At 49.8% G+C, this 15,609-nt stretch overlaps 1 protein-coding gene across 1 annotated transcript in view; it reads left to right on the forward strand.

Moving 5' to 3' along the window:
* Window positions 1–11,873, forward strand: part of RASA4B (RAS p21 protein activator 4B) — a 52,965-nt gene extending 41,092 nt beyond the window's left edge. Inside the window, exons 15-21 of the mRNA XM_038759219.1 lie at window positions 113–257; window positions 4,734–4,897; window positions 7,202–7,339; window positions 7,611–7,746; window positions 7,838–7,958; window positions 10,533–10,597; window positions 11,676–11,873. Coding sequence (XP_038615147.1) covers window positions 113–257; window positions 4,734–4,897; window positions 7,202–7,339; window positions 7,611–7,746; window positions 7,838–7,958; window positions 10,533–10,597; window positions 11,676–11,791 — 885 coding nt within the window. The 3' untranslated portion in view covers window positions 11,792–11,873. The remainder of the gene's footprint in view (window positions 1–112; window positions 258–4,733; window positions 4,898–7,201; window positions 7,340–7,610; window positions 7,747–7,837; window positions 7,959–10,532; window positions 10,598–11,675) is intronic.
* The last annotated feature ends 3,736 nt before the right edge of the window (window positions 11,874–15,609 follow it).

Raw genomic sequence — 15,609 nt, forward strand, 5'->3', positions numbered from 1 at the left:
AGCGGGCCGGGCCGCGGGGACCGGGCGCGGGCTGGGGAGGTGGCGGGGGGTCTGAGGGAGGCGAGATCGAGGGGGTGAGGAGGGGGCCTCGCCCTCGGACCACCGTCCGCAGGCCATCCAGAGCGTGGCCAACATGGATGCCCAGGCCTCGCGGGCCAAGGAAGCCTGGATGGGGCCGCTGCAGCCCACCGTGCAGCGAGGGGTGGCCCAGATGCGAGACTTCATCGCCCAACTGGTGGACATCCAGGAGGAGGAGGGTGAGCGCTCGGCCGGGAGCTGCCAATCCAACAATCAATAGTATTTATTCCACTACTAATAATGTTGGTATTTGTTAAGCGCTCACTATGTGAAAAGCACTGCTCTAAGCACTGAGGGGGGGGATCCAAGGTAATCAGGTTGTCCCACGTGGGGCTCCAACAATCAATAGTATTTATTCTACTACTAATAATGTTGGTATTTGCTAAGCGCTTACTATGTGCAAAGCACTGCTCTAAGCGCTGGGGGGGATCCGAGGTAATCAGGTTGTCCCACGGGGGGCTCCAACAATCAATAGTATTTATTCTACTACTAATAATGTTGGTATTTCTTAAGCGCTTACTATGTGCTAAGCGCTGAGGGGGATCCGAGGTAATCAGGTTGTCCCACGTGGGGCTCCAACAATCAATAGTATTTATTCTACTACTAATAATGTTGGTATTTGTTAAGCGCTTACTATGTGCAAAGCGCTGCTCTAAGCGCTGGGGGGGATCCAAGGTAATCAGGTTGTCCCACGTGGGGCTCCAACAATCGATAGTATTTATTCTACTACTAATAATGTTGGTATTTGTTAAGCGCTTACTATGTGCAAAGCACTGCTCTAAGCGCTGGGGGGGATCCGAGGTAATCAGGTTGTCCCACGGGGGGCTCCAACAATCAATAGTATTTATTCTACTACTAATAATGTTGGTATTTGTTAAGCACTTACTATGTGCAAAGCACTGCTCTAAGCGCTGGGGGGGGGATCCGAGGTAATCAGGTTGTCCCACGGGGGGCTCCAACAATCGATAGTACTTATTCCACTACTAATAATGTTGGTATTTGTTAAGCGCTTACTATGTGCAAAGCACTGCTCTAAGCACTGGGGGGGGGGGGATCCAAGGTAAAATCAGGTTGTCCCACGTGGGGCTCCAACAATCAATAGTATTTATTCTACTACTAATAATGCTGGTATTTGTTAAGCGCTCACTATGTGCAATGCACTGCTCTAAGCGCTGGGGGGGATCCGAGGTAATCAGGTTGTCCCACGTGGGGCTCCAACAATCAATAGTATTTATTCTACTACTAATAATGTTGGTATTTGTTAAGCGCTTACTGTGTGCAAAGCACTGCTCTAAGCGCTGGGGGGGATCCGAGGTAATCAGGTTGTCCCACGGGGGCTCCAACAATCAATAATAGTATTTATTCTACTACTAATAATGTTGGTATTTGTTAAGCGCTAACTATGCGCAAAGCACTGCTCTAAGCGCTGGGGGGGGGGGATCCAAGGTAATCAGGTTGTCCCACGTGGGGCTCCAGCAATCAATAGTGTTTATTCTACTACTAATAATGTTGGTATTTGCTAAGCGCTTACTATGTGCAAAGCACTGCTCTAAGCGCTGGGGGGGATCCAAGGTAATCAGGTTGTCCCACGTGGGGCTCCAACAATCAATAGTATTTATTCTACTACTAATAATGTTGGTATTTCTTAAGCGCTTACTATGTGCAAAGCACTGCTCTAAGCGCTGGGGGGGGGATCCAAGGTAATCAGGTTGTCCCACCTGGGGCTCCAACAATCAATAGTATTTATTCTACTACTAATAATGTTGGTATTTGCTAAGCGCTTACTATGTGCAAAGCACTGCTCTAAGCGCTGGGGGGGATCCGAGGTAATCAGGTTGTCCCACGGGGGGCTCCAACAATCAATAGTATTTATTCTACTACTAATAATGTTGGTATTTGTTAAGCACTTACTATGTGCAAAGCACTGCTCTAAGCGCTGGGGGGGGATCCGAGGTAATCAGGTTGTCCCACGGGGGGCTCCAACAATCGATAGTACTTATTCCACTACTAATAATGTTGGTATTTGTTAAGCGCTTACTATGTGCAAAGCACTGCTCTAAGCACTGGGGGGGGGGGATCCAAGATAAAATCAGGTTGTCCCACGTGGGGCTCCAACAATCAATAGTATTTATTCTACTACTAATAATGCTGGTATTTGTTAAGCGCTCACTATGTGCAAAGCACTGCTCTAAGCGCTGGGGGGGATCCGAGGTAATCAGGTTGTCCCACGTGGTGCTCCAACAATCAATAGTATTTATTCTACTACTAATAATGTTGGTATTTGTTAAGCGCTTACTGTGTGCAAAGCACTGCTCTAAGCGCTGGGGGGGATCCGAGGTAATCAGGTTGTCCCACGGGGGCTCCAACAATCAATAATAGTATTTATTCTACTACTAATAATGTTGGTATTTGTTAAGTGCTTACTATGTGCAAAGCACTGCTCTAAGCGCTGGGGGGGGGGATCCAAGGTAATCAGGTTGTCCCACGTGGGGCTCCAACAATCAATAGTATTTATTCTACTACTAATAATGTTGGTATTTGCTAAGCGCTTACTATGTGCAAAGCACTGCTCTAAGTGCTGGGGGGGATCCGAGGTAATCAGGTTGTCCCACGTGGGGCTCCAACAATCGATAGTATTTATTCTACTACTAATAACGTTGGTATTTGTTAAGCGCTTACTATGTGCAAAGCACTGCTCTAAGCGCTGGGGGGGGATCCGAGGTAATCAGGTTGTCCCACGGGGGGCTCCAACAATCAATAGTATTTATTCTACTACTAATAATGTTGGTATTTGTTAAGCGCTCACTATGTGCAAAGCACTGCTCTAAGCGCTGGGGGGGATCCGAGGTAATCAGGTTGTCCCACGTGGGGCTCCAACAATCAATAGTATTTATTCTACTACTAATAATGTTGGTATTTGTTAAGCGCTTACTATGTGCAAAGCACTGCTCTAAGCGCTGGGGGGGGATCCGAGGTAATCAGGTTGTCCCACGTGGAGCTCCAACAATCAATAGTATTTATTCTACTACTAATAATGTTGGTATTTGTTAAGCGCTTACTATGTGCAAAGCACTGCTCTAAGCGCTGGGGGGGATCCGAGGTAATCAGGTTGTCCCACGTGGAGCTCCAACAATCAATAGTATTTATTCTACTACTAATAATGTTGGTATTTGTTAAGCGCTTACTATGTGCAAAGCACTGCTCTAAGCGCTGGGGGGAATCCAAGGTAATCAGGTTGTCCCACGTGGGGCTCACAGTCTTCATCCTGTATATGTTTGTACATATTTATTACTCTATTTATTTTACTCGTACATATCTATTCTATTTATTTGATAAATAGAGGACCACTGAGGTCCGCAGGCAACCCTTGGAGTCTGGGAGGAGGAGGGCTGGGGGCACACGGAGTGTAATCCCCTCCCTCCTTCTTAGAACAGTGCTTCGCACATAGTAAGCGCTCATCGTTGTTATTCCTTCTAGACTGTGAGCCCGTTGTTGGGTAGGGACTGGCTCTATATGTTGCCGACTTGGACTTCCCCAGCGCTTAGTACAGTGCTCTGCACACAGTAAGCGCTCAATAAACACTATGTAAATAGTATTTATGTATATATACATATACTATGTATATGTGTATATACATATATTCACATATCCATATAGTAAATGCATATATGATGTACATGTATATTTATACATATGTATATGCATATACATATATGTACATATACATATAGTAAATACATATACTATGTATACGCATACACATGTACATGCATATACATATATGTATATGTATACATATGTATATACACATACATATATGCATATATACATATAGTAAATGCATATACTATGTATACGTACACACATGTATATGCATATGCATATGTGTGCATATACATATAGTAAATACATATACCATGTATATGTATACACATGTATCTGCATATACATATATGTATGTGTATACATGTGTACATACACATGCATGTATGTATATACACATATAGTAAATACATATACTATGTATATGTATTTGCTATATGTGCATATACATATATGTATACGTACACATATGTATATGCACAGACATATATGCATATATACATATAGTAAATGCATATACTATGTATACGTACACATATGTATATGCATATGTGTACGTTTACATATAGTAAATACATATACCGTGTATATGTATACACATGCATATGCATATACATATATGTATGTGTATACATATGTACATACACATACATGTATGTGTATGCACATATAGTAAATACATATACTGTGTATATGTATTGTGTACGTATGTGTATGCATGTGCATATGTGTACATATACATATAGTAAATGCATATACTATGTACATGTATATGCATGCATATGCATATGCATGTACATATATGTGGATATACATATAGTAAATACATATACTATGCATATGTACGTGTATGCATATGTATATACATATACATGTGTGTACATATACATATAGTAAATGCATATACTGTGTGGTTATTGTAATAAATAAATTACAATTTATTTAAATTGTACGACTTTATTTCATGCAATCATTCAAAATGAATGAACTCCTTCCCTGCCCTGTCCATCCTTCCGTCCGTCCGTCCGTCCGTCCCCCCGGCGCCGTGGCAGAGCTGGACCTGGGCCCGCAGGGGGTCCCGCCGCCGGTGAAAGAGGGACCCCTCTTCATCCACCGGACCAAAGGCAAGGGACCCCTCATGACCTCCTCCTTCAAGAAACTCCACTTGTCCCTGACGAGCGAGGCCCTCAGTTTCTCCAAGACGCCCAGTTCCAAGGTGCCCGGTGGGGACGGGGATGAGGGTGGGGGGGGACTGGGGGGCAAAACCGGGGGCTGGAGGAGTTGAGCACCATGGGGTGAAGGGGGAGGAAATGTACACCCCCATGAGGGTAGGCCTCTAGTCTCTTTGATCTTTAGGTGGCTCTTGGCGCAATGGCTAGCGCATTGGACTTCTAGTGACGAGAGAGCGATTCAAAGGTTGTGGGCTCGAATCCCACCAGAGTCGGTTTAGTTTAGAGAAGCAGCGTGGCTCAGTGGAAAGAGCCCGGGCTTCGGAGTCGGAGGTCGTGGGTTCATATCCCGGCTCCGCCAACTGTCAGCTGGGTGACTTTGGGCAAGTCACTTCACTTCTCTGGGCCTCGGTTCCCTCATCTGGAAAATGGGGATGAAGACTGCGAGCCCCCCGTGGGACAACCTGATCACCTTGTAACCCCCCAGCGCTTAGAACAGTGCTTTGCGCATAGTAAGCGCTTAATAAATGCTATCATTATCAATTGGTACTTCCCAAGCGCTTAGTACAGTGCTCTGCACATAGTAAGCGCTCAATAAATACGATTGATGATGATGATCTTTAGATCCGTCCAGCGCAGTAATAATAACAATGATGATGGTATATGTCAAGCGCTTACTATGTGCAAAGCACCATTCTAAGCGCTGGGGAGGTGACAAGGTGATCAGGCCTTCCCAGACTGAGCCCCTTCCTCCCTCTCCCCCTCGTCCCCCCTCCATCCCCCCCATCTTACCTCCTTCCCTTCCCCACTGCACCTGTATATATGGATATATGCTTGTACATATTTGTTACTCTATTTATTTATTTATGTATTTATTTATTTATTTTACTTGTACATATCTATTCTATTTATTTTATTTTGTTAGTATGTTTGGTTTTGTTCTCTGTCTCCCCCTTTTAGACTGTGAGCCCACTGTTGGGTAGGGACTGTCTCTATATGTTGCCAATTTGTACTTCCCAAGCGCTTAGTACAGTGCTCTGCACATAGTAAGCGCTCAATAAATACGATTGATGATGATTGATTGATTAATAGAAACTAGGCAGCCGTCCGGGTGGAAGTGAGGAAGGCTGTGTCCTAGACCCTGCCTCCTGTTTCTCTCCTCTGTCTGTCTGTGTCTCTCTCTATTATCTGGTATCTGTCTCAGCGCTTAATCCAGTCCTCATTCATTCATTCATTCAATCGTATTTATTGAGCGCTTACTGTGTGCAGAGCACTGTACTAAGCGCTTGGGAAGTCCAAGTCGGCAACAGATAGAGATGGTCCCTACCCAACGACGGGCTTGCAGTCTAGAAGGGGGAGACGGACAACAAGAGAGAAGCAGCGTGGCTCAGTGGAAAGAGCCTGGGCTTTGGAGTCAGTGGTCATGGGTTCAAATCCCTGCTCCCCCCTTGTCAGCTGGGTGATTTTGGGCAAGTCACTTCACTTCTCTGGGCCTCAGTTCCCTCATCTGGAAAATGGGGATTAAGACTGTGAGCCCCCCGTGGGACAACCTGATCACCTTGTAACCTCCCCAGTGCTTAGAATGGTGCTTTGCACATAGCAGGAGCTCAATAAATACCATTATTATTATAACAAAACATGGAGACAGGTGTCAAAACTGTCAGAATAAATGGACACCCAGTAATAATAATAATAATAATAATAATAATAATGATTAGAACTCTGAGACTGTCAACTGCAGGCGGTCTCTGGGGGCTCTCGGGGGACGGTGAATAAATAATAATAATAATAATAAATATGTATTTATTTTACTTGTACATATCTATTCTATTCATCTCCATCCCCCCGTCTTACCTCCTTCCCTTCCCCACAGCACCTGTACATATGTATATATTTGTACATAGTTGTTACTCTATTTATTTATTTATTTTACTTGTACATATCTATTCTATTTATTTTATTTTGTTAGTATGTTTGGTTTTGTTCTCTGTCTTCCAGACTGTGAGCCCACTGTTGGGTAGGGACCGTCTCTAGATGTTGCCAACCTGGACTTCCCAAGCGCTTGCTTAGTCCGGTGCTTTGCACACAGTAAGCGCTCAATAAATGCGATTGATTGATTGATTGATTGATTGACAGCGAGGAGGGGCAGTGGAAAATGAATGGGGGATAGTGCTTGCATTCTGGGGGGACAAAGGGAACTTTTGAGGCCGAATGGGCTCGGAGAATCGCTCCCAGGGTGGGCTCGGCCCTCCGGCCCCCGGCCTGCTCCTCCCGTTCCCCCACGCTCCCCCAGGAGGGGTTTCGCTGGGGCCTTTCTGAGCCCTCCCTCCTCCTCCCTGTCCCCTCCACAGACGAGCTCCTTCATCCCCCTGGCCAGAATCCGGGCGGCCGAGAAGGTGGAGGAGAAGAGCTTCGGCAGCTCCCACGTCATGCAGATCATCTACACGGACGAGGCCGGCCAGAGCGAGACGGCCTACCTGCAATGCAAGGTCACAGGAGGACCCAGGGTGGGCCGGGACCACGGGGTGGGGAGCGGGACCCCGTGAGCCCGCTGTTGGGTAGGGACCGTCTCTAGATGTTGCCAAGTTGGACTTCCCAAGCGCTCTGCACACTCGATAAATTGATGGAGGGGCTGGACACCAGGCATCCCCCTCTCCTGAAACCAGAAGGGAGGGTCCAGCTGGACAGTGAGAGGCAGGATGTTGATGCCCCTGCCTCGCTGCGTCTTCGCGTACGTGTCTGTGTGCGTATCGGCCCCAGTGTGTGAACGAGCTGAACCAGTGGCTGTCGGCTCTGCGGAAAGTGTGCATCGACAACCCGGCCCTGCTGGGCTCCTACCACCCGGGCATCTTCCGGGGCGACCGCTGGAGCTGCTGCCATACGAAGGACAAGGCCGGTAGGAGGGCGAGGCCGGGGAAGGCCGCGGGGTGAGGAGAGGGGGACGGAGCCCCCCAAGACCCTACAGCCCCCGACCCGCCGCCCCTTAGGCCCCGGCTGTGACAAGACCCGCTCGCGGGTGACCCTGCAGGAATGGAACGACCCGCTGGACGCCGACTTGGAGGCGCAGCTCATCTTCAGGCACCTGCTCGGGGTGCGGGACGCCATGAGGTGAGAGACCACCGCCCCCCGCCCCTCTCCGCGTCAAGGGCATTGTACTGCGCGCGACCGCTGTAATACTACTACTACTACTACTACTATCAATCAATCAATCAATCAATCGTATTTATTGAGCGCTTACTATGTGCAGAGCACTGTACTAAGCGCTTGGGAAGTACAAGTTGGCAATCAATCAATCAATCAATCGTATTTATTGAGCGCTTACTATGTGCAGAGCACTGTACTAAGCGCTTGGGAAGTACAAATTGGCATCACATAGAGACAGTCCCTACCCAACAGTGGGCTCACAGTCTAAAAGGGGGAGACAGAGAACAGAACCAAACATACCAACAAAATAAAATAAGTAGGATAGAAATGTACAAGTAAAATAAATAAATAAATAAATAAATAAATAGAGTAATAAATATGTACAAACATATATACATATATACAGGTACTACTACTACTACTACTACTACTACTACTACTACTACTAATAATAATAATAATAATAATAATAATAATAATAGTACTTGTTAAACACTTACTAGACCAAACTAGACTGGACTAAACTAGACTTGATGATGATGATGGCATTTGTTAAGCGCTTACTCTGTGCAAAGCACTGCTTTAAGCGCTGGGGAGGATACAAGGTGATCAGGTTGGCCCACGGGGGGCTTACCGTCTTCATCCCCATTTTACAGATGAGGTCTTACTAGACTAAATTAAACTGGACTTGATGATGATGATGGCATTTGTTAAGTGCTTACTCTGTGCAAAGCACTGCTCTAAGCACTGGGGAGGATACAAAGTGATCAGGTTGTCCCGCGGGGGGTTCACAGTCTTCATCCCCATTTTACAGATGAGGTAACTGAGGCCCAGAGAAGTGAAGTGACTTGACCAAAGTCACACAGCTGACAATTGGCGGAGCCGGGATTTGAACCCCTGACCACTGACTCCAAAGCCCGGGCTCTTTCCACTGAGCCACGCTGCTTGGCAGAGCGCAATATAAGGAAGTTGGTTTATTGTTATATTGTACTCTACCAAGAGCTTAGTACAGTGCTCTGCACACAGTAAGCGCTCAATAAATACGATTGATTGATTGATTGATTCTCCTCCTGGCGAAGGACATCTGCTCCAACGCCTTTCATTCATTCATTCATTCAATCGTATTTATTGAGCGCTTGCAGAGCACTGTACTAAGCGCTTGGGGAGTCCAAGCTGGCCACATATAGAGACGGCCTCTACCCAACAGCGGGCTCACAGTCTAGAAGGGGGAGACAGACACCAAAACAAAACGTATTAATAAAATAAAATAAGTAGAATAGTAAATATGTACAAGTAAAATAGAGTAATAAATCTGTACAAATGTATATATACAGGGGCTGTGGGGAGGGAAAGGAGGGAGGGCGGGGGGGGATGGGGAGGAGGAGAGGAAAAAAGGGGCTCAGTCTGGGAAGGCTTCCTGGAGGAGGTGAACTCCTGCCTTCACACCCGGGAATGGCTAAAACAGTCAGAGGGAGCAGGATGGGTGGAAGTGGGGGTGAGGGCTGGGATAGTTCAGTCAGTCAATCCTATTTATTGAGCGCTGACTGGTCAGGGGTTCTAATCCCGGACCCGCCACTTGTCTGCTGTGTGACCTTGGTCAAGTCCCTTCACTTCTCTGGGCCTCAGTTACCTCATCTGTAAAACGGGAATTAAGACTGTGAGCCCCACGTGGGACAGCCTGATCACCTTGTATCCTCCCCAGCGCTTAGAACAGTGCTTTGCACATAGTAAGCGCTTAATACATGCCATTATTATTTCTGGAAATTGCCTGGGCCAGGCATCGAAAATGGAACGCTGACTTGAAAGGTAAATGGATTATATGAAAACATTATTATTATTATCATTATTATTATTATTATTGTTATTATTATTATCTGTGCCGCAGTGACCTCGTCTGTAAAATGGGGATTGAGACTCTGAGCCCCACGTGGGACAGGGGACTGTATCCAACCCGATTTGCTTGTATCCACCCCAGCGCTCAGTACAGTGCCTGGCACGTAGGAAGCGCTTAACAAATACCGTCGTTATTAATAATTACGACGGCATTTATTAAGCGCTTACTGTGTGCAGAGCTCTGTTCTAATTATTATTACTGTGTGCAGAGCGCTGTACTTAGTGCTTGGAAGAGTACAATATAAAAATAAACAGACACATTCCCTGCCCACCATGAGCTTACGGTCTAGAGAAGCAGCGTGGCTCAGCGGAAAGAGCCCGGGCTTTGGAGTCAGAGGTCATGGGTTCAAATCCCGGCTCCGCTGGGTGACTTTGGGCGAGTCACTTCGCTTCTCTGGGCCTCCGTGCCCTCATCTGTTAAATGGGGATGAAGACTGTGAGCCCCCTGTGGGACAACCTGGTCACCTTGTGACCTCCCCAGCGCTTAGAACAGTGCTTTGCACGTAGTAAGTGCTTAATAAATAAATGCCATCGTTAGAGTGAGGGTCTAGGCTGTCCTGAAGAGAGCCACAAGCACCCCCAGGCCCCGGCCCCGCCAGCGGGGCCCCGGGACCTTCCTGAGCCCCTTTTTCTCTCTCTGCCCAGGGAAAAATATCTGGAACTGATGGCACCCCGCCAGGACGGAGAAGCCCCCCAGGGCCCGAGCCAAGGTAAGTGCCAGGCTGGGGTGGGGGGCACTGGGATCAAGTACCCCCAGGGTCCGACTTGCTGACCACTCACCGGTGTCTCCCTAGCCATTGGGGGCCGGGAGGGGACAGGGAGCAGTGTCCCCAGCTGAGGAGCAGTGCGTTCTCATTCATTCATTCATTATCGTATTAATTGAGCACTGTACTAAGCGCTTGGGAAGTCCAAGTTGGCAACATCTAGAGACGGTCCCTACCCAACAGCGGGCTCACAGTCTAGCACGGGGCTGGGAATCAGAGGACCTGGGTTCTCATCATCATCAATCGTATTTATTGAGCGCTTACTAGGTGCAGAGCACTGTACTAAGCGCTTGGGAAGTACAAATTGGCAACATATAGAGACGGTCCCTACCCAACAGTGGGCTCACAGTCTAAAAGAGTGGGCTCACAGTCTAATCTCATCCCAGCTCCACCCCTTACCCGCTGGGTGACCTTGGCTGAGGAGCAGTGCGGTCATTCAATCGTATTTATTGAGCGCTTACTGTGTGCAGAGCACTGTGCTGAGCGCTTGGGAAGTCCAAGTTGGCAACATATAGAGATGGACCCTTACCCAACAGCGGGCTCACAGTCTAGCACGGGGCTGGGAATCAGAGGACCTGGGTTCCCATCCCAGCTCCACCCCTTACCCGCTGGGTGACCTTGGCTGAGGAGCAGTGCGTTCATTCAGTCGTATTTATTGGGCGCTTACTGTGTGCAGAGCACTGTGCTAAGCGCTTGGGAAGTCCAAGTTGGCAACATATAGAGACGGTCCCTACCCAACAGCGGGCTCACAGTCTAGCACAGGACTGGGAATCAGAGGACCTGGGTTCCCATCCTAGCTTTCCCGCTGGGTGACCTTGGCCCAGTCACGTCTCTGGACCTCCGTGTCCTCCTCTGTAAAATGGAGAGCCGATGCTTAGTCTGTGAGCCCCGGGTGGGTCACGGATCGGGTCCTCGTGTCTACCCCGGGGCTTGGCACACCGTAAGGGCCTTGGTCGTTATTGTTAACCCTAAGAGAGTCTCGGGGTGCCCGATCCTCACCCCCCTGCGTGCTCCACCTCTCCAGCCCCCGCTGACAGCCCCACCGAGCTTTTCCAGATCCTGGAGGCTCTGGAGGACGCTCACCGCTCCGGCCTGCAGGCTGACCACGACCGCAATTACCTCCTGGAGCTGCAGACGTGAAGCCCTCGCTGGGAGAGTCCCCCCGGCCTCCCTCGCTCCTCCTGCTGTCATCCGGGGGCCGGGGGAGGTCACACATTTCATGGGGGCCATCTGGGGTGAGGAACGGGGGTCGGGGTGGGGGGCTAGCTGTGAAGGAGCCAGCGGGACAGGACGTCTCCCCTCCCCTTGGGTCCGGAGGCTGCCCCGGACACCGGGCCCCACGGAGAGAAGCCTGAATTCGAGCCCCGTCTGTGGATTCACACCCCAGGGGGACACTGGAAGGGAGAAGCCGGGCAACGGGGGGGTCTCTCCCTCCCTCGGACAGTGCGGGGGACCCGATATCCCTGGCCGAGACCCCCTACCCTCAGAGGTCTGATGGCCCAAGATCTCCCCTTGGGGATGCTGCCTCCCCTCTCCTCCCCTGCCAGGGGTCTAAGGAGCCCCCCGTGCTCCAGGGGTGGATTCAGCCATATTCGTTTGGACAATCAAGTTTCCTGCATCGAAGCCGGGCACACCTGGGGTCCCCGCGACGGTGGACGGAGGCGAGGACAGGTCTGGGCTCAACGTGGGGCCGCAAGTGGCTATCCCGGAGCACTGCTTAGAGGCCTAGACTGGGGCCGTGCCCCGGGAAGGTGGCCCCGACCGAAGCCCAGCTGCCGCGGAACGGCCTGGACTCCCTTGGAGCTCCCGAGGAGGCTCCCCTCGGAAAACGGACGAGTCGCCAGCCTGATTCAGCCGGAAGACACTGGGCGATGGGAGGAAAGAGCAGCTGCCCCGTAGCCTCGGCCACTGGTCAACTCCACGGCCCACCCAGCCTGCTTGGAACATGGGCTGGTTCCTCTCCCGGACTCCACCCTCGGGACTAGGGGTAGACCATCCGACACCTCATCCCTCCCCCGGTGACCGGCACGGACCATCCCACCACCCCCCGGACTCTCCCCCTCTCCATCCCTGACGCTCCCCCAGCCCATCCCACCATGGTCCCATCTGCCATCTTTTAGACTGTGAGCCCACTGTTGGGTAGGGACTGTCTCTATGTGTTGCCAACTTGTACTTCCCAAGCGCTTAGTACGGTGCTCTGCACACAGTAAGCGCTCTATAAATACGATTGATGATGATGATGATGATGCCATCTTTTTCTGGCTACCCAGCTTCCTGGGAGAACTGGTTTCTGTCCTCTTCCCCTCACTTTTCCCCCTCCATCCCCCCAGGGGGGGAGAAGTGGGATCTCCTTCCCAGCCCCTTTCCCATCTCCAGGGGCAGAGGGAAGTGGAGGAGAGTTGAGGCCCCAACCGGGCACAGAAAGACTCGGGATATGAACTGACTGCCCCTTGGAAGCAGCCCCCTGGCCCAACGCTTTCCCTGGTCTCCTGCAATCAATCGATCGTATTTATTGAGCGCTTACGGTGTGCAGAGCACTGGACTAAGCGCTTGGGAAGTACAAGTTGGCAACGTATAGAGACAGTCCCTACCCAACAATGGGTTCATAGTCTAGAAGTCTAGTCCCCTGCAGTCGGGGACTAAGTGGGGTGGGATTGGGGGGGGAGGGAATTAGCCCCTGATCCCGGCAGTCGGGGACTAAGTGGGGTGGGATTGGGGGGGGGGGGGGAGGGAATTAGCCCCTGATCCCGACAGGAGGCTCCAGCTGAGGAAGGAAGGGGCAAAAACTCCATCCCTGGGGGATATTCATTCATTCAAATGTGCAGAACACGTGCTGGCCCTGACATCCACAATCGATCGATCAATCAATCGTATTTATTGAGCGCTTACTGTGTGCAGAGCACTGGACTAAGCGCTTGGGAAGTCCAAGTGGGCAACATATAGAGACGGTCCCTACCCAATAGTGGGCTCACAGTCTAGAAGGTCGAGGGCCCGTTGTGTGCGTGCCCAGTTGCCCGCCAGTGCCCGCCCCAGGGGACTACTGCCAGTTTAGACCAGAAACTCCTCCCCTTCCTCGCCTCACAATATCCGTTGCTTGCCCCATCGCAGTCATCTAAACTATTCCTCCTACTGTTACTACTCCTCATTTCCCTCATTTGTACTCAATTTTGTTGTCTCTCTCCGCCCCTAGATTGTTAGCTCCTCGCGGGCAGGGATATGTCTACCTACTGTATTGGACTCTCCCAAGTGCTTAGTACAGTGCCCCGCACACAGCAAGCGCCCCAAAAATTGGCTCAGTGGAAAGAGCCCGGGCTTTGGAGTCAGAGGTCGTGGGTTCGAATCCCGGCTCCGCCAGTTGTCAGCTGTGTGACTTTGGGCAAATCACTTCACTTCTCTGGGCCTCAGTGACCTCATCTGGAAAATGGGGATTAAGATTGTGAGCCCATGGGACAACCTGATCACCTTGTAACCTCCCTAGTGCTTATAACAGTGCTTTGCACATAGTAAGCACTTAATAAATGCCATTATTATTGTTATTCATTCATTTACTCACTCGTATTTATTGAGCGCTTACTGTGTGCAGAGCACTGTATGGATCGATCGATTAATCGATTGATTGATCTCCCTCCCTTATAGACTTGGGGCTGGGGGGTCCCTGATCATCTTGATCATCCCGGAGAAGCAGCGTGGCTCAATGGAAAGAGCCTGGGTTTTGGAGTCAGAGGCCATGGGTTCAAATCCCAGTTCCGCCACTTAGCTGGGTGACGTTGGACAAGTCACTTCACTTCTCTGGGCCTCAGTGGCCTCATCTGGAAAATGGGGATGAAGACTGGGAGCCCCCCGTGGGACAACCTGATCACCTTGTTAACCTCCACGGTGCTTAGAACAGTGCTTTGCACATAGTAAACGCTTAATAAATGCTATAATTATTATTGTTATTATTGTACTGCATGGCGCAGTGGACAGAGCCCAGGCCTGGGAGCCAGAAGGTAATGGGTTCAAATTCCGGCTTTGCCATTTTTCTGCAGTGTGACCTTCATTCATTCATTCATTCATTCAATCGTATTTATTGAGTGCTTACTGTGTGCAGAGCACTGTACTAAGCGCTTGGGAAGTCCAAGTTGGCAGCATCTAGAGACGGTCCCTACCCAACAGTGGGCTCACTTTGCAGAAGTCACTTTGCTTCTCTGGGCCTCAGTGACCTCATCTGTAAAATGGGGGTTAAGACTGTGAGCCCCCCGTGGGACAGGGAATGCGTCCGACCCGATCTGCTTGTATACACCCCAGCGCTTAGTAGAGTGCCTGGCATTCATTCATTCACTCATTCAATTGTATTTACTGAGCGCTTACTGTGTGCAGAGCACTGGACTAAGCGCTTGGGAAGTCCAAGTTGGCAACATCTAGAGACGGTCCCTACCCAACAGCAGGCTCACAGTCTAGAAGGGGGTGACAGACAACAAAACCAAACGTATAGGAGGCCTTCCCAGACTGAGCCCCTTCCTTCCTCTCCCCCTCCTCCCCCTCTCCATCCCCCCCATCTTACCTCCTTCCCTTCCCCACAGCACCTGTATAGATGTATATATGGTTGTACATATTTATCACTCTATTTATTTATTTATTTATTTATTTTACTTGTACACATCTATCCTATTTATTTTATTTTGTTAGTATGTTTGGTTCTGTTCTCTGTCTCCCCCTTTTAGACTGTGAGCCCACTGTTGGGTAGGGACCGTCTCTAGATGTTGCCAATTTGTACTTCCCAAGCGCCTAGTACGGTGCTCTGCACATAGTAAGCGCTCAATAAATACGATTGATTGACTGATTGATATAGGGTAGGGACCGTCTCCCTGCCGGCGGTGGCTGCGCGGACACCTCCCGGCCGGTAGGGGCCGCTGTGCGCCGCCGCCCGCTCGGCCCGTCCCCTCGTACCGGAAGCGGAAATGACGTCAGGGGCGGCC

Source organism: Tachyglossus aculeatus, chromosome 17, assembly GCF_015852505.1.
Source record: "Tachyglossus aculeatus isolate mTacAcu1 chromosome 17, mTacAcu1.pri, whole genome shotgun sequence".
Lineage (NCBI taxonomy): Eukaryota > Metazoa > Chordata > Mammalia > Monotremata > Tachyglossidae > Tachyglossus > Tachyglossus aculeatus.